At 44.2% G+C, this 27,821-nt stretch overlaps 1 protein-coding gene and 1 pseudogene across 4 annotated transcripts in view; one reads left to right on the forward strand and one right to left on the reverse strand.

Annotated features, from left to right (window-relative positions):
* Nucleotides 1–27,821, reverse strand: part of PARN (poly(A)-specific ribonuclease) — a 124,919-nt gene that overhangs the window by 79,583 nt on the left and 17,515 nt on the right. For all 4 annotated transcript variants that reach the window (XM_058680271.1, XM_058680272.1, XM_058680273.1 and 1 more), the window contains exons 12-20: nt 26,344–26,400; nt 25,281–25,358; nt 22,744–22,787; nt 21,476–21,518; nt 20,721–20,796; nt 18,602–18,712; nt 17,992–18,061; nt 3,748–3,803; nt 2,304–2,390 (exon numbers count right to left, since the gene is read on the reverse strand). In XM_058680271.1, coding sequence (XP_058536254.1) covers nt 2,304–2,390; nt 3,748–3,803; nt 17,992–18,061; nt 18,602–18,712; nt 20,721–20,796; nt 21,476–21,518; nt 22,744–22,787; nt 25,281–25,358; nt 26,344–26,400 — 622 coding nt within the window. The remainder of the gene's footprint in view (nt 1–2,303; nt 2,391–3,747; nt 3,804–17,991; nt 18,062–18,601; nt 18,713–20,720; nt 20,797–21,475; nt 21,519–22,743; nt 22,788–25,280; nt 25,359–26,343; nt 26,401–27,821) is intronic.
* LOC118757833 (small nucleolar RNA SNORA40) lies at nt 21,160–21,277 on the forward strand (annotated as a pseudogene).

Genomic DNA, 27,821 nt, shown 5'->3' on the forward strand with positions numbered 1-27,821 from the left:
CTAGGATGGCTATCATAAAAAAGGAAACTAACAGGCAAAGAAAATTCAGAGACCATGTAAGTTTCTTTTCTTTAAAAAAAAGTTGCTACTGTGGGTCTGGTGCTGTAGCCTAGTGGCTAAAATCCTCACCTTGCACATGCCAGGATCCCATATGGGCGCCAGTTCTAATCCCAGTGGCCCTGCTCCCCTTCCAGCTCCCTGCTTGTGGCCTGGAAAAGGAGTCGAGGACGGCCCAAAGCCTTGGGACCCTGCACCCACCTAGGAGACCCCGCAGAGGCTCCTGGCTTCAGAATGGCTCAGCTCCAGCCGTTGTAGCCACTTGGGGAGTGAATCAATGGACAGAGCTCTTTCTGTCTCTCCTCCTCTGTGTATATCTGACTTTTGAATAGAAGTAAGTAAATAATTAAAAATTTTTTATTGCTATTTTACTACTGACTACGTGAGAGATGGGTGTGCTGACTCATGTGGGTCTCTGTTTAGGGTGGAAGGGTCAGGATGGGGGCAGGTGGGTGAGACAGATGTTTCAGTTTCTTCTCCTGTGTCCAGTCAGAAGAATGCACCACTCCTCGCTGCTGAGACCACAGAAGTGTCAGAACAAAATCACTTGTTCTCACAGACACAATTTTGAAGATTGACGATGGGGAGCATGGAAACAAGTCCAGCCTGATGCCCAGTCCAGGCAGAGGGAGGTAACTGGCAGGACGGAGAAGAGGCACAACAAGGAGCCCGAGAGACAGCCAGCACAGAGGCGGCGGGCAGGGGACGAGCAGGATGCGGGTGGAGACACAGCACGCACCGGCAGACTCAGGTCACTGAACGCAGCAGAGGGGACGAGAGGAGGGAGGACAGGCCACCGGCTAGCACAGAACGAGTCAAAATCATCTCAATTTAGGAAATACAATATTTTATCCTACTCAAATTTTGGAAGGGCACAAATTTTAAAAGCTGTTTTACTGTATCACCAAATGGGTGAAAAAAGTTTTCTCCCTTCAGCTGCATATTACGGTCAATCACAAAAGTCACCGTTACTTGGTTATCCCTTCACCTTTACAAGCCACGTGCTGTTCTAAACTCCTCTCAAGAGTCAGCTTACTTAATCCCCATGACGTGGCAGCAAGTTAGGTGCTATTATCTCCAAAAAAAAAGAACAGATGGGGGGTGGGGAAATCCCTGCCCAAGGTTACAGAAATAACTTCAAAAAAAAATTAAACTGAAAAAAAAATTCTCCTTAGAACACGTTACCTAACGTAGCCAACAGAAGTCTGACCACACAGAGTAAAAACTTATTGAGAAGCAAAAATAAAAGCTTCCTGAAGAAATGAGCCTTGAAGCTCAACTGCATTTCTCCACCTGTTTTTAACTTACAAGGTAGGACTAGAATTTCAGAAGACATCTAGACTCTCTGCGAAGACTGAGAAAATGTTCCAGAAATTTATCTGCCTTCAAATACCCTTCTGAAAACTAAGTGTGTCGAGGCTTTACATGATTATTTTAGAAAACACCAGAATGCAGAGGAAGGAATCACCCAGTGACAGCCATGTGGTGACAGCCATGTGGTGCCGCCTAGCGGCTGGCATTTCTGCTCTGCAGCTTCCTTTTACTCCAAATGTTAAAAATAAAATCCCATCACCCTTTACACAACCCTTCAAATGCTTTCTAGACGATTACATAGAGTCCCTGGTGGACACACGCATTTACTAAACATCCTTACTACTGGACCACTAACTGGCGCTGCCTTCACTTCGTCCAGGGATTTCCAGCTTGAACACTTCATTTGTTCAAATGACGAGCCACTGGGCAGGCTTACCGTCAGGACCATGCCCGCCAACCCGACCAGGAGACGGCTCACCTCACCTCACCACGAGGCCTGATAAGACAGGGAAGAACTGCCCTACCTTGTGTGTATCATGTTTCTTGGTCTACTCCAACATCTGTGTTTGCTGCTTTAACTAAATCAGAAGCAGACATGGCGGGCTCTAGGTTGAACAGTCTCTCTGAACTTCACCTCTAAAATGAACTCTTCTCAACCTAGGCAAATGTTCCCGCTCAGTGGTAAGGATGGTCACATAAACACTGTCTTGCTTTCCATGGAGCAGCAGCACTCCGCTGCATACAGTGAAGTGCTACTCAAAGTTTCTCAGATCATAGTGGCACAAAAACAGCAATACACTCTGGCAACAATTTCACAAGGGAAATTAAAGCCCTGCTTATTAACACTTTTGTGTTCAGGCTGAAGCTATTATCTTTTGGCCACTTACACCGAAAGACGGGCAGAAGCACGTGCACACTTGTGACTGACTTACCAAAGGCGCTGAAGAGCTGGTAAAGGTCGCTCGTCTTCCACTCTTTGGGGAACGTCACGTGCAGAACATGATCCCGTTTAGGCTGCACTGCAACACACATTTCTGATGAAAGGCTAATCTTTGAAAAGTGATCATTCAGGCAAGTCAGCCATTATTTTGCAATACTGAACCCAAGCTAGCCTGGGGCAAATATCAGAAGTGCCTCACAAAGACCAAACAACTCCTCAAAGCATCTTTAAGACTGTTAAGATTCTGCCATGGCAACCTCGTCCCAGGGCTTCGGAACTGTCTGGAACCTACAGCAAGCTGAACCTAAGCTATTCTGGGCACATGCATCTTCACCTCTCAGAAAGTTCCAGTACAAACTGTTACCAAGGAGAGGAAAAAGCTGCTTCTGTTGAGGAAGCTTTACTAAACGTTTTCTTTCTCTTTTTAAGTAAGGTTATTTATTTGAAAAGCAGAGTGACAGAAAGAAATGGAGAGAGCTCTTCCATCTGTTGATTCACTCCCCAAATACCTGTTAATAGAGTGAAGCCAGCAACCAGCAACTTCAAACACACTTCCTCCATGGGTAGAAGGAAGTCAAGTGTTTGGGACAGCATTGCCTCCCAGGAGCATCAGCAGCTAAACGGGAAGCACAGGTCCAATATGGGCTGCAGGTGATCTACGCTGTGGCTAGCCAACCACCTAACCTAATTTTTAAACCTAGCTGCCTATATATAATTTTTAAAACAAGAACAATGCGCTAAATTAAACAGGCTGTAAGAGCCACGGCTGGCAGCCTGAGTCACCATTCTGTGTTTTAATCCAAGGTCTACACTGAGGCATTCAACCCTGAATGAAGCAGCCAACCACTCTAGCCACTCTACTTAGCTTGCAGGGCCGCTGTAAGAAAGGCTAAAGCCAAAGTTTCATACGAGGTGCATTGTGTCAAACTATCAATCAACCATTATTATCATCAAACAAAACTCACCTATTCCCATCTGCACAGGTTTAATGACTAGAAAGAGAACAATGGAATGCAAGAATGAAAAAAGCAGCTAGCCTGTCCCAAAAAGGTGGCCTTCCAAGAATTTTCACCAAGGAAAGAAAAGCAGTCCACTAAGTTTAAATACATACTTAGCTAACTGGAAAACTGAAAGTTAAACACACTAAACAATATTAAAACCAATTCTAAGTATTTATAGGAAATGATAAATTAGTTGCAAATAAAAACACTTTTAAAAAAAACTTCAATTAGTGCCTAAATTAGAAAAGGAACGAGATGAAGAATGAAAGCCCAAGGGTCCCATTAACTTAAGGACAGTATTTACATCAAGCGCAAGGTCACTGCCCATCTGAAAGTGAAAACAAGCTACTCTTCCATTTATACACGTCCTGTCATCCCTTCCAAACCACAGATTTAAACGTGCACACGCAATGAGAAAAGCACAAATTTACTTACAGTCTGGTCCTTCTAAGTTTAGGTAGGGGATATCCATGACTCTCATAAGAAACAACCTATGAAACAAGAGAAAAACGGGTCACGCATGGATTAATTTCTTTAAAAAAAAGATGCAGACTTCTATTAAAACTTCTGATAACAGTTCCTTGATTTCAATACTCTAAAAACCATTTTAATTCTTTTCATTTTATTTGAAAAACATATGGACAGAAAGTAAGCCATCCATTGGTTGACTCCCCAATACCTGCCAACAGCAAGGGGTGGGACAGGCCCATGCCAGGACCGTGGTCGCATTCCATCTGCAAAGGGCCAGAGGTTCAACTCCCTGAACAATCATCAGCTGCAAAGCGATGGCACTGCTGTGTAAGTGGGTCAAGCTGCCACCTGCAGTGCTGGCAGCCAACACCAGTGCTGGTTCAACTCTCAGCTGTTCCACTTCTGATCCAGCATTTCTGCTAACGTGTCTGGGAAAGCAGTAGAGGATGGCCTGACTTGGCCCCCTGAGCCTACGTGGAAGATCTGGAAGAAGTTCCTGGGTCCTGACTGGTCTTGTCCAAGTTCCATTTTGGTTACATGGGGAGTGAAACAGTGGATGGAAGATCTGTCTCTCTGTATTCTATTTAGACATCTCAATTGGTTTCTTAACCATGGCACCAAACTCCCACCTCTAAAATAAATTACAAAACACTTAAAATCCACTTTTGTGATGTTTATTACAAATAGGAAACATTTATTACAACCAGGGGAAAAAAAACCTGGAATATTCACTAAATCTACAGCTATTCCTGGCACTTAGCTGTTCACTAAATATCACCTAAATGGCTGAAATTAGTAATCAGAGTTGAAGGAAAATCCTGTTGCCTTGTTGGGTAGTCCAAGGAAACAAAAAAAAAAAAACCAACTTGCTAACTCACGAATAAGTCTTCCTACAAATTATAAAGGGAACCTTATGATGGGCGCTGGTGAGCTGAAAATGAACACTTAGGGTTTTTTAATTGTTGTTGTTTTTGATGTAACTCAAAGAAACTGGATCGATGCTAATCAACTGGGGTGACCTGTACAGTCTGAAGTAAGGGATGGTTTCAAAAGCCCACATCATTATAGAGAGTTAAGACATACACACTAAAATCAGAGTGAGGGCCCAGCGCGATGGCCTAGCGGCTAAAGTACTCGCCTTGAATGCACCGGGATCCCATATGGGCGCCGGTTCTAATCCCGGCAGCTTCACTTCCCATCCAGCTCCCTGCCTGTGGCCTGGGAAGGCAGTTAAGGATGATCCAAAACCTTGGGACCCTTTACCTGTATGGGAGACCTGGAGGAGGTTCTTGGCTCCTGGCTTAAGATAGGTGCAGCACCCGTCGTTGCTGTCACCTGGAGAGTGAATCATTGGACGAAAGATCTTTCTCTCTGTCTCTCCTCCTCTGTGTATATGACTTTGCAATAAAAATTAATACATCCTTAAAAAAAAAACAAAGAAAAAGCCAACTGATAGTACCATTTGAGTTAATCTTGAGTGTCCTGTGCACTGTCTCACCTGGCTGTGTGGGAGAGGAATAGAATGTAAAGCCACAAATGCAAAGCTGCAACTACTCCATTTCTTTCAAAAATTTGTTTTACTTCTTACGTGATAACACCTCAAGAACGAGTTCAAAATCCTACTGTTCCATGAATACAAGCGGATGAAAAAAATGGAAAGTTTCTCCAAGGAAACATTTTTTAAAAAAACAATTGATTTATTTTTTATTGGAAAAACAGATTTACAGAGAGAAGGGGAGAGAGAGAGAGACAGAGAGAGGGAGAAAGAAATATCCTCCACCCCCTGGTTCACTCCCCAAGTGGTCACAATAGCCAGAGCTGAGTTGATTCGAAGTCAGGAACCAGAAACCAGGAGCCAAGAGCTTCTTCCAGGTCTCCCACAAAGGTGCAGGGTCCCAGGGCTTTGGGCTGTCCTCCACTGCTTTCCCAGGTCACAAGCAGGGAGTTGGATGGGAAGCGGGGCCACTGGGATTAGAACTGTGCCCACATGGGATTCTGCTGCATGCAAGAGAGGATTTAGCTACTAGGTTATCATGCTGGACCCCCATAGAAACATTTTTTAAAGATCTGTTTGAAATCTATCTCTATGAAGCAAAATACAGGATAGCTGTTTTCTAATATTTAATCTGAATTTTAATACTATCTTTGATTTAAAAAATCCATTATCAGCTAAAAATCAAAAGGTATCTAAAAAATTCAGTTAATCCTATACTTTCTTGTTTGCACTCTCAAAACTTGAAATAGAAACTCTATTCCAATTAATCAGTAATAGTCTGTCTTTCCCTATGCCTCCAACCTTTGTGTCTAGGCTCGGAGAGAACTGAGTCTCCCCAAACCCGGAAGCACATGATGACTGACAGCCACGCCGTGGTGAAGCCAGCTCTAAAACCGAAGCCGAGGCTCTGCCGAACGGAACCAAAGTAAACTTTCCCAGTGGCTGCCCGCTGCTTTGTGAGCCACTGCTCTAACGTCCCTGCTGCCCTTCTGAAGTGAAATTAAAATGTTGTTGCTGCGCACGTCCACTTCCTCCACGCTGCCTGTCAAAGGCCCTGCACCGGCTCCCCGGGACGATCTGATAAGGCTCTTTACACATGCATCATCTACGCTGACAGTTTTCATCTTAACTCAGGCAGGAAAACCACTAGACAAGCAAAAAATGCCAAGAGCTCCATGAAAGCGTGTTCTTTCGCTGTGAACTGCACTGAGGAACAAGCTCTCCCAGAAGGCCTTTCATCTGCAGATATCAAAAGGACACTTGGACCAACACTTGCACGAAGCAGTATCTCTATCTTAGCGAAGATTTGAGGCGGTTATATAATGATAAAAGTACTCAAATCTATGGGCAGCAGTCTTGCTTCATTCCTTAAAAAAAATCTTTCTGATAAAATATTATTTTCCCTCTGTTCCTTAAAGGATTGACATTAACTCAATCAACAACTAAGACAAAAGCCCCATTTGATCCACTGGCCAACTTTACAATTCTATGCCAGTAACTCAAGTTCACATTGATGTGAAAAAGTTCACATTAGATGTCAAAAAATCAGTTTTGCCCTAACTCCGGTGGTGGTCGTTTTTTTTTTTTTTTTTTTTTTTTTTTTAACATTCTAAGAGTAAACTAACGGCAGTACTTCTTCTCCTGGCTTTCAAACAGGACTGGAGAGCCTGAAGCGTAAGACACAGCAGACAGTCTGTCTCTTGCTCAGCACACTCCAACTGGCTAACTTCAGTGCAGCTTCTTGGCAATGCACAGGCACAGGTTACACGCTAGGGCAGGGGCTGCAACACTGCCTTTATGTCCAAGGAGACACTGCATCTCTGCTAGCCACAGGCTGCAGGGCACTCACAGAAAGCCAGCCTTCAGACCTGAGCCCCGGGCACCTGCAGAGGACACTGCCTCGGAGGGCTCTTCAGTCAGTGAGGAGCTTCAGCACCAGGAGAAAGCAGAGCAGGAGCACCAACTCGGGGGCCTGTTACGAACCATGGCTCCCAACAGCCACACCCGGGGACTTGAGAAAGACGCACGTGACAGGTCCTAACCCAGACCTAGTAAGTCAGTCCCCTGGGACTGAGACTCCCCGGGGCTCCCAGGGAGACAGACAGCTTCCAGGTGATGTTGTCAATCACCATAAAAGATGCAGAGTAGTGACCTGTGATTATAATAAAAAGTCAGATGATAATAATGACTTCTTGAAGAGGTATTATTACTCTTAATGATTTGTTTAAATAATCTTAGAAAAAAATATTAGAACACACAGGACTACCTCAAAATCCAAGAAGCACTAACAGAAGGCTTCCACCACTCTCTGAAGTCAAGGTTCAAGATGTGGCAAGCAACTAGCTTCACTAAAACATTTGGATTTACTGCTGACAGCTGCTGTCCCATTTTTAAGTAGCAAAAAAGAAAAAACATAAGCCAACCAACCAACCAAAAAAACCCAGATTTCTCAAAATATTTTCTTGGCTACTCATCAGCGAAGTCAAACTTGTCTCTTCTGTGCACTGGCCACTCATGCAGCACCAGACTGGCCAGCACTTGAGGGAGGTTAACAGCCACAACACAAAGAACCAGACACTTCGAACCTTGTTGACATTCTCCAGCCTTGCCAAAGAGCTTCAGCGAGAGAGTGTACTGACCACAAAACATACAAGACTGCTCGGAGAAGTGCAGGCAGGTCAGGGGTTAATTCTCGGATGACACAGTAGCTTGCCTTGGACTTCGGCTTATCTGTACCACGCTCTGGCTGTCCCGTGATACAGAAAGGATTGCAAAACAATGCCAGTGTGAACCCAACCCATGCAGATCTACTTGGAAGATCAAAGGGCAGACACGACACCTGGAAACACACGTCGGGAGGACTGCCAGGTAACTCAGCAAGCTTCCTCATGGAGGCTCAACCTCTGGAAACGGAAAAGATTCCGTGCCTTAACATTTGGCACTATCAAATCTTCACAAGAGTTCACAGAGTTGACTCAATGTTCCATTTCTCTCTTGTAGCAGCATGCTTGGCTATACCATAAGTAATGCTGGCGCAATACAGTGGGGCTCAGAGAGGTGCACTCCTGGTCACTTGGCCAGTCTGTCCAGGCTGGAGAAACCATGCTGCACAGCCACTGCACTCCGACCCCAGCTCAGCTACCCAGGGAAGGCTGGGCAGAAACCATGGCGGACCCACCCAACAGACCAGCAGAGGCCAGGCATGTGGTGCTGACCATTCTCTTGAAGTCTCCGGAAAATTCCTTTACTGCATGTTCTTATAAGCATTCCATCAATCAGTAGATAAGCACTGCCGAAGTGAATGAAATGCAAACGGGAAGCAAACTAATAGGGAGAATACACTAACCTTTTTTTTTTAACTGAAGAATTACAAGAAGAATTCTTGTTGTAAATTTTTTTTTTATCCAGTACAAAGTACAAATAACAACTGGGGGTAGGTGCTGTAGCGTAGTAAGTTAAGCCTCTCACTGTGATGCCAGCATCTCATGGGGCACTGACTCAAATCGCGGCTGCTGAACTTCTGTTCCAGTTCCCTACTCATGTGCCTGGGAAAGCAGTGAAGGATGACCAAAGGTTTTGGGCCCCTGCCCACATCTGAGACCCAGATGAAGCTCCAGCTTCCAAGCCCAGGACTTTGGACCAGCCCAGGTCTGGTCGTGTGGCCACTTGTGGAGTGAATCAATGGACAGGAGAGCTCTATGTCTCTTCTCTTTCTATAAATCTGTCTTGCACGTAGAAATAAATAAAGCTTTTAAAACAGCAACACTTGTCATTGCTCATGCAGCTCCCTTCAATCTTCTGATGTCTGGAGCACAAGCAAAAAGCGGGGTCCTGGGCCGGGTATGGTAGCCTAGTGGCTAAAGTCCTTGTCTCATACACACTGGGATCCCATATGGCAATGGTTCATGTCCTGGCAGCCTTGCTTCCCATCCAGCTCCCTGCCTGTGGCCTGGGAAAGCAGTCGAGGACGGCCCAAAGCCTTGGGACCCTGCACCTACATGAGAGACTCGGAGAAGGCTTCCGGCTCCTGGCTTTGGATTGGCTCAGCTCCGGCCATTGCGGCCACTTGGGGAGTGAATCAGTGGATGGAAGGTCTTCCTCTCTGTCTCTCCTACTCTTTGTATATCTCACTTTCCACTAAAAATAAAAAATAAATAATTTTTAATAAAAAAGTAGGGGTCCTGTTGCACAAGGAATGAGGAAACAGGACTTTCCAAGTGCAGGGCTCGCCTTGCCTGTGGGGCAGGTCCTGCCAGTGGCCCACTACAAATAAACTCTCCCATCTGGATGTTTCTAAAGCATCCATATGAAATCATGTTCAGTGCTAGAGTCCTAACAGGAGGGCTTAGGAACAAGCCCAAACCTCCCATGCATAGGAGCTCAGGATACAAGTGAAATTCCCTAAAGTGTTTTTTTTTTTTCTTTAATGCTCTAAGGACTGATTAAATGATAGCTCTCTGCAATGATGTGCAGCCCAGACACAAGAAATGAGGTTGCTGTGTGAGGAAGAACTATGGCCCAGTGGATTTTCAAGGCAATGGAAACAACAAACAATGAAGCGAGCCACAGGATCATAGTTCAAAGAGACAACCCTGGCATGTTTGCAGTGCAAACTGGGCTGTTCTCTGGCCACTGGGATTCCCAGCTGTGTCAACTACCTAGGCCAGGCTACAGCAGGAAAAGCAGGAAGTAGATCAGCTCAGCTCAGAGTGGAGACAGATCTCAGGGCTGCTCACGTAAGTAGGTGTTAACCTTATGGAGCGTCGGGTCTGTCCCTGTAAAGTCATGCTCGAATGATCTTCGTGACTCCGCGTCCTAACAGGTCTCAATTAAAAACAGTACTTTTGTACACTAGGTGTTTCTCCCGAGCAAAAAGAAAAAGTCTCAGGCCTCCAACTTCTTCACAGTCTTCCTCCTAAAAGCAGCATCTCTAGGCTGATGTATGGCACACTGGGTTAAGCTGCCCCTTGGGACACCTGATAGAGTCCATGTCCTCTGGCTTCCTGCTAGTGTGCATCCTGGGAGGCAGTAATGGGGATCCCACCAACCATGGGGGAGACTCAGATGGAGTTCCTGACTCCTGGCTTCAGCCTGGCCGAGTCATGGCTGTCATGAACATTTGGGGGAGTAAGACAGTGGGTTGTTATTTCTCTCTCTTTTTCTCTCCTGTGCTCTTTCAAATAAAAAATAAACTAAAAAAAAAAATTTCAACATTTCACTTTCAGTACAAATTTGCATTTGTTCATATACTTCCTACTTCTATCAAAACTGTACTACTTTATCTCAAAAAAAAAAAAAAACCATTGCCAAGCAAAAATGGAAATAAAAAATTCACATACCACAGAAGACGAGGACACAGAAATGTTGAGTAAAATCTAATCTCGACACTTTCTAAGCAATGAAGAAATTTGCGGTTCACCCCAAGCACTGCAATGGGAGACTGAAATCTATGCTGGCTCCAGTTCTAGCTACTGCAATGGTCTTGGAGCAGCAGCGAAGGTTAAGAAGCACTTCCCTTGGGTCCTGCACACACCAGCTCATCATCACGTTTTTATGTCCTTTCTGAAACGAATTTTCTCACTCAGGGTAGAAAGCATACATGTATCACTCACAATACCAGCTCATTCATGTTGCTTGCTGAAACTCCTGTGGAAAAGGACGGGAACAACAGGCTGGAAGTGACTTACTGGCGCATCTGTTACTTTAATCTCACTCACATGGCGGGGGGGATACACAATTTTAAATCCAGCTGCTTGCTGGTTTGACAAATGGAGCATTACCTGACATTTGTCCTCAAGCCAACTCCTACCATTTCTTAAACAGATACAAACCTTAAAAAAAGAAAGCAAGCCAGCTGCTCATTGGGAACAGTCCCCATCATATGAGCCATATCTAATTATATCCAATAAAAATGTTCAACTGAGCATCATACAAAATCATCATCGACAAGGTCTGTAAAACAACAGACTGGAAAATGGCAGTAGAAACTAGGTCCCCTCCCGCAACCCGACATCCAAGCCAACACCTTTCAGAACCACTGTTCATTCCAAACTCTGAGTGAAAAAGAAACCCTTCAAAGATAGCAACAGTATGTCTTACACAGACACACAGAAGGCTAGTATTGTGGCGCAGTGCATTAAGCGACAGCCTGCAACACCCTTCCACTTCTGATTCAGCTCCCTGATGATGTGCCTGGGAAAGCAGAAGATGACCCAAGTTCCTGGGACCCTCTTACTCGCTAAGATCCTGGTAGACTGAGATGGAGTCCCAGGGTCCTGGCTTTAGCTACTATGACCACTGGAAAGTGAAACAGGCAGAATGAAGATTCTTGCTCTGGCCCTCTCTCTATCAGTAACTCTGCCTTTCTGTCCATCTCCTCCTGCCACTCTGCTTTTTAAATAAACAAATCTTTTTAAAAAATCACAGCACAGGTGACATGCTCTGTCTAAAAGGATCAACTATTCGGTAGAGAGTCCACATTTCTCAGCAGCCACTGGTAACTCTCGAACCATATGAATTACATACTAACTAGCCTTGGAAATAATTACTGCCCACTTGCTCCTGGTCAGTCCCATGTCAGGCTAGGGATATCTGAGAATGCCAACTTCACTAACACCCCCATACTTACAGGGGGCCGAGTGTTGACCTCCAGAAACACCTGTCCATGTTCTACTCCCTACAGCCTGTGGCTGTCGCCCTAGCTGGAGAAGACTTCCTAGGTGTCAGCAATGACTAAGATGAGAAGATTCTCATGGATTATGCATATGGGATCTTTAATGCTATCAAAAGTGTCCTTCTAAGAGAGATGCAGAGACTAAAATGATGCAGTCCCAAGTCAAGGAATGCCAAGGAACCCCAGCTTCTATCTGCACCCAGAAGACAGAAAAAGCAAGGCCCAGATTTTACAGCAGAGCCTCTGAGGCAGTCTGACTCTGCTGCTAATTTCACTTGGAACTCTGGCCTCCACTGCCGTAAGCCACAAGGCCTAGGGTAGTGGGTTACAGAGGCCACATAATGTTTATCCAGTCCTAAAGAGTCAGAAAGCTGTTTAAATACACACTCTGGAGCTGAATGACTGAATTTTACCTTAACAAAGTTTTTATCATCATAGTAAACAATTTATTAAGCCAGAGAGATATGTAGTTTAAAGTAACCAGAGATGGGTAGGCCTTTGGTGTGCTGGTTAAGACCCTGCTTGGGACAGCCACATTCCTACTGGAACGTCCAGGTCTGGGTCCATTCTGGATCCCAGCTTCCTGCTCCTGTGTACCTAGGAGGCAGCAGTGACGACTCAGGTAGTTGGGTCCCTGACACCCACACGGGAGACCCAGAATGATTGCCTGGCTCTTGCAGGTATCTGAGGCGTACACTAGCAGATGGGTACTTTCTCTGTATCTTTCTATCTTCCTGCTTTCGAAATAAATTAAAAATCAAAGTAACCAAAGTGGATACAAGACAAAAACATCTCGGCCCAACAACAACTCCTACGGTATCTAGGTTTTTTTTGATGAGGCCATAGAAGTGGTCTGTCACTTTTACGAGAATTAATATCTCAAGTTAGGAATAAATGCTAAGCCTAGGAGTTAAGTGACCAGCTTCCTATATCAGTGCCAGGTTCAATCCTCAGTTCTCTGGATTTCAGCTCCCTGCTAATGCAGATCCCGGGGAGCAGGAGTGACGGCTCAGCTGACTGGGTCTCTGCTACCCATGAGACCTGGATTGAGTTCTAAGCTCTTGGCATCAGCTCTGGCTGGCTCAAACCCAACCCTGGCTGTTGCGGGCATTTGGGATGTGAACCAGCAGGTGAAACCTGTCTCCCTCAAAAAAAGAAGGGGTGGGGGAAGAAGAAAGATCACAAGTTAGAAATTAGATAAGGCAGCAATCACCATGAGGCAAGCACTCTCTGAAGAAACAGATACTAGTAGGCTTTAAAATCCAGACTAAAGGCTTGAGTACACCTTAACCTGGCCTCACCTTACCTGTATGGAAACCAGTGTAACCAAACCAATTCTTGGAGACTCTCTTTACGTCTGTCAACGTGGGGGACCTCAAATGAAAAGAACTTGATAGGCAAACAAAATAAGGGGTTTTGGTCTAGGTATGTGAGAATAAACTGCCTTTTGTGCGGGCTAGGGAAGCCCTGGCTTCCCACCTTCTGGGGCCCGGGAGACTGCTCAAGCTGACAGTGTTGGCATTGCTCCTCCAGGGCATCCCACTCCAAGACTGGCACGACCCACCAGAGTGAGAATAGGACTCCTTTTCCATTAAAAGGTTTATTTCCCCTGCTCTTTATGATGACAGAATAACTTCACAGCAGGACTACAGTGCGTGCCTACTCAATGGACGGAGTCATACCCAATATCCTCCAGGTTCAAGACCCATGTCTGGCAGAAGCTAGAGGGCACAGGACACTCACCATATACTAAAAGCTGTGTGTTACTCCTTCATCCAAGCACCATTCCTGAACAAAGAAAGAACTACTACCAAGTTCTTGGGAGAGGAAGGCTCCTAAGCCACAGCTGCTGTTCATCGGGCCCTCCCCTCTCTCCCATGGTCCTGGCATCACCAGGGGCTTCTGGGGATACGGATGAGGATGGCACAGGCAGCACACGGAGGAGCCCGCCTGTGTCTCTCTTCTGCCTCATGCCTTACACAGTGTGCCCAGCAGCAGGTGGCTCCACTGCACGAGTGCAACTAACCTACAGGGCAAATATTTGCTTATCTTTCACAACCGCACTTTGCAGCAAGACCTCTTAAATTACAATACAAGGACAATCATGAAATGTTTTCTTGGGAAGATTAACTAAGCTACCACTGTATAAAAAAAGATTTTACTGGCATCATATTCTCATGCCTCTTGGCTCCTGCCAACAGAGACTGCCACGCACAGGCAATCAGCTAAGCACGTGCCACGCACTCTGCCTTTGTACCACTGGATCCAAACACCAGAAAACAACCGACTCATTTTCTTGAAGTTCACTGTGCTGTAAGCAACAGTAACAACTGTGCTCTGCTTTTGCATTCCTTCCGAGGACAGCCAAGTAAGAGACTTGCTCATTTGTTTCCTCTAAGAACTGAGGTAGACAGGAAAGAACTTTGCCGAGAACTCTTCATGAAAAGTAATCGACAAGAGTTCAAGGTGCCCTGCAGGGGCAGGTGACGCTCAGTAAAGCCTGGGGCAGGAGTCGGCCCTGTGCTTTCTGTGGTACTACCCCAAGCAGCAGCAAGAGTATTTTTGGCTCTCTCCAGCCTAAAAGGATTTGATCAAAGACTCTTTCAAAGGCTGGTTTTCCATGCACTGATTAAAACTAACGTTATAAAAGGAGATAAATCCCCGGGCCCGGCGGCGTGGCCTAGCGGCTAAAGTCCTCGCCTTGAACGCCCCGGGATCCCATATGGACGCCAGTTCTAATCCCGGCAGCTCCACTTCCCATCCAGTTCCCTGCCTGTGGCCTGGGAAAGCAGTCAAGGATGGCCCAAAACCTTGGGACCCTGCACCTGTGTGGGAGACCTGGAAGAGGTTCCTGGTTCCCGGCTTCGGATCGGCGCAACACCGGCCGTGGTGGCTCACTCGGGGAGTGAATCATCGGACGGAAGATCTTCCTCTCTGTCTCTCCTCCTCTCTATATATCTGACTTTGTAACAAAATAAATAAAATATTTAAAAAAAAAAAAAAGGAGATAAATCATTTCCTGAGCAGAGAGCCTCAGCACAGACCCCGAGCACATTTCACACGACCCGCCGTGCGCTGGGACCTGGTCCTCATTCCCAGAGCCAGCTCTCTCGGAACTTTGACCTGCATCCTAACAAAGCCAGAGGAGGGCCCAGGCCACGTGGAGTTCTCGCAGGAAAACACAGTCAGCATGCTATCCACACACGAGCCGTCTCAGGATTTTCTCAATACCTGATTCGACAGAACTTCCCCAAAAAGAGAAAGCGATGCTGCTAAACGCTAATTTGAAATAATACACACACAAAAAAGAGAGCTTATTTTCCCTCAAGGTTTGACATCTTCAGCAAAATTCTAAAGAGGACAGAACAAAAAATTATTGGCATGTGTGGGTAGTTTCATGTTTCCCTGAATTTGTGTCAGGACGACACATATTTGGTAAATTTCACTCTGAGAAAGAGTCTGGTGTCAAAATAAAAGTAACCATCAGAAAAATTTACATTTTTTCTAAAATCATGAGCTTCAGGTAACTTTTTTTTTTTATAACCTTGCATTTAATGTCATAAATCATACCCACAAAGAAGACCAAGGTCAGCGTCAATGAACAAAGTGATGCCAACAGAAGCAACTGCCGTTCTACTCTCTAAACGGATGAAGAGGGCAAAGCGGTTGTTTTGTCCAGTAGCTGCGATGCCCACGTGCACACTGGGGTGCCAGGGTTTGAGTCCAGGCGCTAGCTCCTCACCACAATGCTGCAGACCCTGGGAGGCAGTGAGGGTGGCTCACAGCAGAGATCTGTGACGGGTTCTTGGTTTTAGGCTCCCACTGACCAAATCCCCGGGCACTGCAGTAGCATCCCCACCCTTATCTCTAAGGGTAGGAAACAAATAAATAAGTAACAATAAAAGGATTAAGAATAGGTGACTGTAGTTGACACAGTTATTCTAATACAGACTAATGAAACCATTTGCACCTCAAATTCTGATGTTATTTTTCCGCTTCAAAGATGAAGAAAATACTCTTCTTTATACAGGTGGGGAGAATGTAGATCAAAAACTCAAATCAGGCAGGTAATTTTACTGCAGTATCATAACGGCATTCCTGACTCTTACCTTCTATTCAACTCCTTCTGGGATGTATTTAACTTTTAAGAAAAAAAATTCTGAATGGACAGATGTTCCAACTCAAAATAAAGCATTTACTGCCCAACGCTTTCAAGACACAGTTTAGGTGTTATTAGATTGATCTGGAAACAGAGAATGCCTTAGCAGCTAAGCCAAGTTTTAAAGTTTATTTTTATTTCAAAGGCAAAGTAAAAGAGAAAGAGAGAAAGAGAGAGAGAGAGAGAGAGAGAGAGAGAGAGAGAGAGAGGGAGAGAGACCGGGACCCCTCTGTTGGTTCAGTTCCTAAATGGCCACAGTGGCCTGGAGTCTGGAACTTCATCCGGGTCTCACATGTGGGTGGCAAGGGCCCCAGAATTTGGGCTATCTTATGTTGCCTTCCAAGGCACATCAGTAGGGAGTTGGATCAGATATGGGGCAACCAGGACTCAAGTCAGTACTCATACAGGATGCCAGCAAGGCAGGTGTGCTGGCTTACCCTGCTGGGTCACAAAGCTTGTCCTGCAGCTAAGCTGTTTACTTTGATTGCTTAAAATATTGTTCACACATGGATGAAGCCTCTAATCCAGTTCACATCTAATGACCTCGTCTTATAAGGACTTGACCTTGAGAAGCAGGATTGCAGTTTTAGATATTTAGAAATAAGCAATACCTCTCATTTGGAAAACACTCTGGAACAATGAATTTAGTATCATGTACATAAAAATGTAAACAGCAGTCATGAATTGAACCATATCTACTGTTACCATGGTTACTGATTCCATGGTCTATAGCAAAAGTCCCCTTTCTAAAGAATTTACAAAAATTTTAAAAAAATTACAAGGATAATAACTGCTCCCAAAGCAAGAGTTAAGAACTAAGAAAATCTTTATTACCCCAAAGAAAACAGACAGAAAGGAACTAGTGGTTAATATAACAAATTTTGCATGCAGAATAATTTGACTTAATTTCCAACGTACACCACATTGCACATGTATTAAAAGACACTTTGAGAGGCCAAATGTTGTAGCACAGTGAGTTAAACTGCTGACTGCCATACCAACATCCCCATATAAGTGCTGGTTTGAGTCCTAGCCAATTCTCACTTTGCCTAACAAGCCTTGAAATAACAACCTTGAGACTCCTTAAAAAATTCTCTTAATTTAGACTTCTCCCTAACTCACACTGACAACTTAAAACAATGAAGACACAGGAGCAATATGTTACTTCTTTGGATCAATTCAACTAATGAATGATAAGCAAACAGAGGTCATCTTTTCAGAAACAGTATCATGAACAATGCAGGTAGAAATCATAATCTCACATGTAAAATCTGTATACACGCATGTCTCCTTTAGATCTCACTCATTCAGTTATTCACTCCAGGGCTAGAAGAGACAGCAAGACAAAGCAAACACTCTGTAGGAATTGCAATGCTTGGAATTTACATCTGAACACTCCCCAAAGCCTTGCAGGGCCAGCCTTGGGCTGAGGCCCACAGTAGGAACACAAACGAGGCATCCCATGGGAGTGGTAAACACAATTCTTTGAGCCATCACTGTTGCTTCCCAGGGTCTGCACTGGCACAAAGCTGAAATTGGGAGCTGCAGCTTCGAGCTGAAGCCTGACACACCTGCAGGGCACCTGGCATCTCAACTTCTAGGCTAAGCGCCTACTCCTCATAAATAGTTTAAATGGCAAAACCACTCTTGGAAGAGATGCACTATCTTTAGCTATGTTTTTTTTTTGTTTGTTTTTTAGCCAACATATTTAATGAATTGTTTCCCAAAAGTCATTTTCTATTAAGGAAAAAAAAATCTGAGTTAATAGAGGGGAGAGATATTCTACTAAAACAACTCTGAACCATCCCAAACTGTTGTCCCCAGACACCAATCTCTTCCACTGTGACAGAACTTGAGGACTGAGACCTTCTGATCACTTACTTGTTAAAAAAAGGTGCTACAAGTTTTGATCTGGCAGACACATGAACTTTTGGAGGGCTGAGAAAAGAACCTAAAGAAGAAAAGAGGCAGTATTACACAGTCACACAGACAAAAGCCTGAAAATTCACACCAAACTTCAATCAATACAACTCAACGAGGGTAAAAGGTGCTCTGAGGGGTCTTGTAGCACACAGCAGCTGTGGGGCCAGTGGCTCCTTAAAGCCTATTTTCCTCCCCTAATCTCCTAGGACTTGTACCTCAAAATCCTTCCACTTGCAACTGAGTGAGCAGACCCCAAATCACCCAATCACCCCCAAATTCCTAAGCTGAAGCCTACTCTCCCAGCATCAGCATCCTTCTGACAAGAGAGCTTCCCCCTCTCAGTTCTCCATGATGTGACACCATGAGAAGATAAGACATCTTCCAACTTGGGTCACAATGACCCCAGATCCGCAGATGCCTCGACTTTGGCCTTCTCAGCTCCCAGGACCATGAGAAACAACTGCTGATGCAGACCCCCGCCCCCCAGCTGATGTTACTACAGCCTGGTCTGCTCAGGGAGACAGGTGGGATCCAACTGAAACCTGAGTGGCAGGTGCATCCCGAGTACCTAGATAGTTGGCCATGGAGATGAAGCAGAGTCCTGTGATGTAAGCATCATAGCCCGCCTCATGCAGCTGCTCAGAAGCTGTGTCATAACTGGGGAAACCTTCTGCACTTTCTAGAAAGAAGAGAGAAAAGGGGGAAAAAGTTTTCCTTAAGACATTATAATGCATGAAAACTAGGAAAGTGTACATTGGTTTACTAAATTCAAATTGCAATACTGTTGATACAGCAAAATCCTAAACCAGTAGAAAAAAACTTCGATAATTTTTTAATTCTCTCCATACATGATCTTAAATATGAGATAGCAGGCACTGAAAACAAAGTCTGGAATCTAGAATAACGCTTAGCTACCACAGAATCACCAGTGGGCCTCCCCATCCCACTCTGGGGACAAATTATTTGCAATTTCGCGCTATATACAATTATGATTACCTACTGCTCTTCTGACTGCATTCTCAGGTCACGGAAAGGAAATTTCTCCCTCATACCCAACAATCACATGACGATCCAACAGAGATGACATCGTGGACCTGGAGTCACACCCTCTGGGCCTGAATCTCTCCCTGCCACTTTCTTGTTACGTAATTTTGGGCAAGTCACTTCACCTGTGAGCCTCCACTTATCAAAATGCAGAGATGATAATCACACCTCCCTCAGGAGGCTTTTTGTGAGGATCCAAGGAGACACTGTAAGTAAAGCTCTTATCCAGCACTCAGTAAGCAGGAACTACTCAGTAACTGCTGTCCACTGATGCTCCAGCAAAACCTGGCCCCCAAAACAAAAGGCTGCAGATCAATATTGGCAGCTGAAATGTATATTGTCCTTAGAAGCTGAAAGATTCTAAGATGCCAGCACAACCACCTCCCCAAATAGTTCAGAACGCCTGTCATGCTGCCCTTGATCGGGGCCACCACAGCGAAGACCATTCTGCAGCACAGCCTCCTGCCACACCGACAGACACGGACGCTGGCAGGACCAGCCTGAGAGACGCAACCTGCCTCAATTTGAGCTCCAGCAGGCACCAGAATTTCAAAGGGAAGTAACAAGACAAAACCATGACTCTCAAGTATCATTTCCTAAAATAATTCTAAAAATGTAAGTCAAAAAGGTTAATACAGAATCAAAAGCATGAATTTAAATTAACGTGAAAAAGGCTACAACTTTTTGATGTTAATACAATCCTTTTTAAATAAAAATTCTTCAGTCTCTGCTAAGTGTTAGATATTTGCTTTTAGAAAAAGGCTTTTAACATGGTAGCCATCCAAGTAATAGCCTTTCCTCGTCTACCAACCAAAAAACATTACTTTCCAAATCAAGCACTGTCACTATATTCGTTACAGGATAGGTTTAAATTTTCTTTCCCCATCCCTCCCACCCTGACCTCTTAATTTCTTTCCTGCATTACTACTCAGAAAGGGAAGCAAGTAACCATAACCTTGGCTGTTTTAATACCTTTCATGATCAGTTTCTAACCCATTTCTCCTATTATCGAGGTCTTTAGATGTGAGGCTACAGGTAATGGACCGCTCCTCACAGCATCCGCAGGAGCAGGAGCAGGCCGTCAGACACGGAGGAAGCAGCACCTGCGAGGCTCACCCAGTGCCGCCAGCCAGACACCTCCACCTCACGGGAAGCACCCCCAACTGGTTTGCCTCACGGCTTCACTTCCACTCCCTGAGCTGGCTCAGGAGGAGGCCTGGGAGGCCTGACTCTCTTTTGTTAACTCACTTCTTGGGTTGTTCTGAGACAGTGAATACATTTTCATTTCACCCATGGCAATAGTCAACTTTTTTGTCGCTGCTTAAAATATGCACCACAGTTGGGGGGAGAGGAACGGAGGGGGAACACATCAAGTTTTGGGAGAATTCCAAGCATTAGGAGATAAAAGCCTTGAAGCTTTAATTACCCAACTTCTCAATGAATGCCTACCCAACTTCATTAGCATAAGATAAATGTATAATTAGGAGACTATCTTTATTCAGAAAACAGTGACTGAACATCCAGGGCAGGAGCACACTAACTTAGCCAGAACCAGTGCTGCCAGAGATCTCCCATTCCTTCCACAATCACATCAACCAGCATCACTAAGTGTTCGGGTTGTCAAGGGCGGGTAATAATCTTACCAACTTTAGGAGGGCTGAAAGGCGTCTCCTTTAACCGCTTCTCCAATTCTGCAAGGGATGTGTTGCTAATGATATCCTGCAAACCAGGAAGCCGAGAGTTATGAGAATCCATCATTTCAGTGCAACATTAAGAGAGTCACTCACTGTCAGCAGGAGGGAAGAAAGGAAAAGGGAGAGCTCCTAGTGCTGCCCCCTTGCACTCTTCAAAGAAACTCAGAAGTTGTTGCTGCTCATTCAGTGTGCCAGAGAAGCAGCCAAGTATAATTTTCACTACATGGAAAGGAAAGCACAATGAAAGAAGGTATTTTACAGATGTGCTAAATACGAAAGATCTTTACTGTTAAGCAATACGTTTCTGGCACTTACCTAACTTCGATAAAAGTCACCTTCCATAGTCGCAATTACCCTGATTACAATTTCAATTCGAAAATATATCCATAGCACTTGCGCTTTTGCTTAACTCTGGACAAAGACTTACAGACAAGTGAAAAAATAGCCTGTTTTGCAACCCAAAACTCCCTGTTCAGTATGAATTCTGATACATATAAATATTCTTTGTAAAAATGGAAAATAAAGAAGTAGGTGAATGTGTAATTAAGTAAAAAATCATATATATATATACACACATATATATACACATATACATATATATATTGAAATGACATTTAAATATACCAGAATTCTAAAGCCCTTTACAGTAATTCAGAAAATGTCAAAAACTAGCTTATCAGTGATACCTCAAATTTAGGTAATACCTTAAAGGGTTGCGTGCTGGCCATCAACTTCGTATCCAAAAGTCTGAAAAAAAAAGAATTTTTAGCAAGGCAAATAAAACGTCTATCAATGTTCAAAATATATCTTATTCAAAAACATAAAACATCTACTTAGTATGTACTTATTCCACAAAATACATGCTTGGTATGTATTTCATACCTGAAACATTTAAGTACTTAGTAGTGGTAAGAGGAACATAACATACGAGTCAACCTGACCCTGGCAGTGCCATCCTTGCCTCACCATCCTCAGGGCTCAGGCGCATCACCAGACTTCGTCCAGTGGCCTCAGACGAGTCCACACCATGGAGCGGCCAGGACATGAGCTCCAGATCTGCCTGGACCATCAGAGTGTGGGCTCCTTCAGTCTCAAGAGGAAGTCAAGCACCCCCTAGGTTGGCACAGGGCTCCAGTAGGGGTGCACACTTGGCACTCCCAAGAGGCTATCATCAACTGCTGCCCAGGTGTGTAGGAATTCTTATGGAAGGCCCACATCTGCATTTTAGTAGCTTCACACTACTGTCGTTTCTTATTAGTTCAGACCAGAAATACTCGAGAGACCAGTATGACATTATTCTGTTTCAGAGACTGGAAATATTAAAGGTAATATTTCAACAGAGAGAAGGCTCAACAGAGAAAGAGAGAAAACAGAATTAGAGTGAGACTACAGAAAACCTGTACTTCTTTTCACATTCATTGTGCACACCGTGGAGTCCAGGGCAGCAACTGCCCCGCCGAAAGAGTGGCTGCTCAGCTGCCATGCCTGTCCCTCTTCACCTCTGCAGGTACGCATGGCACGTGATCTATCTGACACAGATCTAACATGTACTTCCAACTGGACAAACCAAAAGCAGACTGCCTTAGAATGGAGGGGGACATCTCCAGCCAGCTCTCTGCCGCCTGCGGAGAGCATTCTCAAGGGACACCTGCAGTCACAAGGCACGTTCTACAAATAGAGACCAGCACGACCTCAGCAGTTCCTCAGAGCACACAAGGTGTGAGATAAGAAAAAAGGAGTTTCTATCCGCTTTTACTCTCAGCTCAAACTTTCACTCTCACTGTGATAACTAAACCCATCATGAATTATTAAACTCCACTGTCACCAAGCTGGAGATATGAAATTCTCCCTACCCTGTATCCATTGGAGTCCTGCTATGACCTAGTGAGTATGATAAATAACAAGATATCTATGTATGGTGTAAGTCACAATGACTATTTCAGATGAAAGACAAATTCTCAAGAATGCTTACCTGGGAAAAACACATGTTGTCATCTCCTTAAACTCATTTAAGTCCTAAAAAACAAGGGAATGATTTGCTACAGTTTTCTTCATACACTCAGAGTATTTAAAAAAACGTACAGAAGTTCAGGTTTTAGTGTCTCCCTGGTCATGCCTCACTCATGCTTAAATTAAACTGCAAAACCCATTTCTGGTTAATAATTATTTAACAAATTTTCTAATTTCATCACTGATTGGGAACCCCATAATTTGATAACTAATCTTTGCATAAGCACAATTGTCACATTAAGAATTTTATGGCTGAAATAGCAGGGGAGAGGTTTCTAGAATAGAAAACCTACGTCTAGAATAGAAAAACCTACGTATTTGGGAGGCCAGAAAAGGTGCAGTAACAGCTACCAAGTTGTGCTCTATGACACAAACTTATCATAATAGGGAGACTACATGGAACATTTGCATTAAATGGCTTGTACAGGAATTGGACAGACTATGAACTCTAGTAAACCTCTACTGCACCTTTGAAATGTTAGATAAACAGCCATTAAAACACATACCTCCCAATACACCTATGACTTCTGCTTTATTCAGAAAATTGCTAAAATGGGCACTAAAACCAAGAGTCTAAATTAGACAATTCATTTCCTCAAGTTTATTTTGACCAGGAAGTCTAGAACTGAGAGTGCTCTAATTTTGAATGAGTCCATTTACATACATAATTGCCATGCTAGACTGAGTAGTCACACTCCTGACCCTTTGTAAACTACACTTCTCTTCAACATTATTCATGCTTCACAGGAAACTGCCATTCCCAATTAGCTTTCCAAGCCCGTAAATACAGTCTGTATTTAGTGAGCCTGAACTATTCTCCAGCCTTTCAATGGTTATCATTAAATTAATGGACAATGCATGACAAGTGGTTTCAGAGCTCAAACAAAAATGCAATAATGACTATTTGTAAGCTCTTAGCACCGCTACAAAGCTTTGTGAGCGTGAAAAAAGTAGACTCATGGCTACCTCCAGGGCCAACACACAGCACAGCTGCAGACCAACACTTCCTAAAAGGTCATGTTCAAGACTGCAAATCCACACCCATCACACTCGTCTTGAGATTCACAGCTCAGAAGCCTTCGAGTCCCAAAGGGTCAGAGGGTGGTGACAACATACAGACTGCAGACAGTGGCAGCCATGAATCAGCTGCACTCAGAGCTGCGCCCACTCAGACTTTGCAAAAGCAGAGTGACCTATACACTGATGGGCCGACGTCACTTACGAAAGGGGAAGGACCTGAAAGTTTACAGACCCACATACAGCACTGGACTCGGAAGGAGGTGCCTTCCAGTTCAGAAATAAAATTAATTGAAACTTAGGGCTGCTAAAAGCAGGGATTGGCAAACTAATGGCCTGTAGGTCATTTTTCGTAAAACATATCCACGACCTTTACTTGATATATTTTAAGGACAGTGGTAAGAGCTGAGAGGCGACATAAGAATACAGACAAGTCTGGAAAGCCTAAGATATGTTACCATGTGGGTCTTCACAGAAAAAATGTGCCCGTCCCTGGATAAAAGGACAAAACAATTATCAAAGTAGGACAGGGAAGCCTGCTGCAGTTTCCCACAATCCTGATGAGAAATAAGGCTTCGTGGACCAGAAACAAGAATAACCCAGAAACCAGAGACAGTATAGAGATCAAACTGTCAAGATTTGATAACTAATCTGATCCAGGGACAAAAGGAAGAATCAAAATTGGAGAATCGAAACAGGGTTGGAAACTGTGCATCATTGACAGTATGGAATCAGGAGAAAGAACTGGTTTGGGGACAAAAAAACAAAAATAAAACTGCTAACATATGTTAAATATCCTGCTCAAGACATGTGTACTCTCCAGCACAACTGGTCTGAAGGCCGCCCACCACAGAGAAACTGCAAGTCATGAGCCGCACACCTGGATCCCAGGAGGATGGTGGAGGGTACAGATGTTGGTGTTTATAGCTGAACACGAGTGGGTTAGAGCACAACAGCAGAAAATTGGGACAGAAAGTGAAGCAGTGGAGGAAAGGATGACTAAGGAGCAGGGGACAGTGAGATCTGCCGCACGGCCAGGGAGCACACGAAGTGTCCGGAGGACAGACCAAGAGGTGTGTGCTTCGCTGCACTGAGATGGCCTGGCTGAAAGAGGAAAACCACCACCACAGTCAACAGAATAGGGAAGGGAAGCAACCAGGGGGAGGCAGTCAGGACTCCCCTGGGACCCGACCCAGCCCAGCTGGCACCTCCCACTGCACTGACCCATCTAAATCAGCTGCAGCCAGCACCCTACACCTGCGGCCCAGGAACTCCTACTCAACACGAAATGAGTAAGCCACTGACATCAAGACGAGGAAACCAAAGCGTGTCCCTTGAATGGTAAAGGCCAAGTGAGTGATGACCCCTTAAAATAGCCCATTTCCACAGCCTGTCAAAATTTTCTCTGGGAACACGTGCATCCAAGAAGGTGGCAGCCCAGCAGGGGTTGGAAGGACACAGTGGGTTCGGCCAGCCACTTACCGCAGGCAGAGGGCAGTAGAACTGATGAACTGTGTGCATGACATCCAAGAGCATGTTGTGTCCAATCACAAGCTTTCCCTGAAGGAAGTCAAAGGCAAGGGAGACTTGAAGGCACAGGATCACACTGAAGTGGGACTGAAACATGTACAGCTCAGATTCCAAGAAAAATCTGAGGTAGATATACAAGAGTCAAGCAGTTGGGGCTGGCTCCACCTCTCGGGTATTGCAGTGTGACACCCAGAGGACAGTCAAAGCGCCACTTGGTTCCACTTTCATATGTCCTCATCTGTTATTAATGTTGCCGTGCTTGAGAACCAAATTCTGACTGAAGAGCTTTCCAAAGGTCAAAATCTAAAACAGTCAAGTAACTTGTAAACAAAACTCCAAATATATATTTTAGAACTCTGTGAAGCAAGCTACAGGCTGATTTTTGTCCCGGCTGGAGCTGCCTCAGCTTTGGCCGGCGGCTGAGGAGTAACCGGCAGAAGGAAGGGCTCTCGCATCTGGCTCTAGGTCTCTGACTTTCTGCCTTTCAAATAAATTGCTAAATATTCAAAAAACTTAATTTCTAATTACGCCTAACAATAAATTTTCATTTTCATTTATGTCAAAATTCACAAGGCATATTTTATTTAATGAAAACTCACAGCTTTTCACTTGCTTACACCTGTTGCACTCTGGTTTGAGAACAAAACACCTTCGGTCAAACTTCTGATTGTATCTGTCATTATTTCTTACTTATCTACTTATTCTATTTGTCATTGGATGAAAAATAAAAACTTGTTTCATTTAGCAAGACAAATATTAAAGCATCACAGTAAGATTCTCCAATATATTTCATAAGAAAGCCTTTCTTGAAAATGGTTCGGATAGAACACCACAATCTTGATTTCTCACTAATAACATTTTAACAATCCATCCTTGCCATATTCTAACTCCTTCTTTCCTATCAGGTCAACATTTTAAATGTGACGAAATGATTCATCTGTAACATAATGGGGCACTTCATCTTAAACACTATGTCTACCTATCCAGCTCAAGAAATAAAATCCAGTTCACTTACTGAATTTGCAATGGCATGAATGACTCTAGAAAATCCCACGGCGTCATTCAGTTCTTCCTAATTAAACAAAACAAAAAAGCAAAATCACTCATGTACAAATGACCTTCCTTATCCATGGGTACTGCATTTCGGGGTTCAATTGGGATGGAAACTATCCCCCCAAAACTGCATTTTATTGAACTTGCATAGATCTTTTTTCTTGACATTGTTCTGTAATACAGCTGCTACCTAACACAGCATTTGTATTGGATTAGGTACTCCAGGTGACCTAAAGGTGATTCAAAATCTAGGAGACAACATGTACAAGACTGTATTCTAATACTATGTCACTTTCTGCAGATTTTGGGGTCCAGCGCGATTCCAGAATCAGTCACCTGCAGAGATGGAGGGGTAACTATATCTGAATGGACTAAACGCCGTTTCACATCTAGCTAGCTAGCTTAAGTTTCGCATGCCTTATACTATCATCCCAAACAAGTGCATCTAAAATGATCTATATATCCACCTTTCTGCTGCTCAGAAACTGGAATGAGTGGAAAATAATTCATTAGTTACCAAAATAAAAGTAATTAGAGTTTTCCCATTACTTCACAATTTGTTGGAATTTTCAAGTCTACCAAGGTGTCTTTAAAAATACGCCACCTGCTGGCTAAATGCAATAATGCATGAAGTCAGGAAACTAGCAACAGGGTGACTTGTAATTCCCGATTTCCTTTCTTCACACAAACATTTTTTTACAAGGTATTCCCTGCACAGCTCTGAGACCGGTTCTTACTCATATTCTCAGCCCTGTGCCCTCTGTCTCCACTCACACTGAAGCTGCTCACCTCTTTACTATTACTCCCAAGGTTAACAAGCATTGCAAGGATGCAGATAAATCCTAGTATGCCCTAGCGATGGAAACATCAAATGGTGCAGTCACTGGAGAACACAGGTAAAGAATTTTCTCAAAAAAAAAAAAAAAATCACCACAGCATCCAGCAACTCCACTTTAGGTAACCATCCAAAAGAACCAAAAGCAGCAACTGAAGCAGGTACCTGCACACCCGAGTTTCACAGCAGCACTAGTCACAACACCATCAGCAGATGAACAGATAAACAAAACGGAGCACAGCCATACAATGGAATAGCTTTCAGCCATAAAAAGCAAAGACATTCTGACACTTGCTATACAGTGGATAAACTCTGAGGACACTATGCTAAGGGCAGGAAGCTAAAGGACAAATACTGATTCCACTTCTAAGTGGTCAAAACTCCTAGGGCAGGAAACAGATTGGTCCTGCCAAGGGCTAATGGAGACTGGGGAGAAAGAACAGGGAGTTGCTTCATGAATTTCGCATACAATCGCAGTTTTGCAAGATGAGATTTCTGGGGCCCGGCACCGTGGCCTAGCAGCTAAAGTCCTCGCCTTGAACGCGCCGGGATTCCATATGTACACCGGTTCTAATCTCAGCAGCCTCACTTCCCATCCAGCTCCC

This window comes from Ochotona princeps, chromosome 24 (genome assembly GCF_030435755.1).
Source record: "Ochotona princeps isolate mOchPri1 chromosome 24, mOchPri1.hap1, whole genome shotgun sequence".
In the NCBI taxonomy this organism is placed as follows: domain Eukaryota; kingdom Metazoa; phylum Chordata; class Mammalia; order Lagomorpha; family Ochotonidae; genus Ochotona; species Ochotona princeps.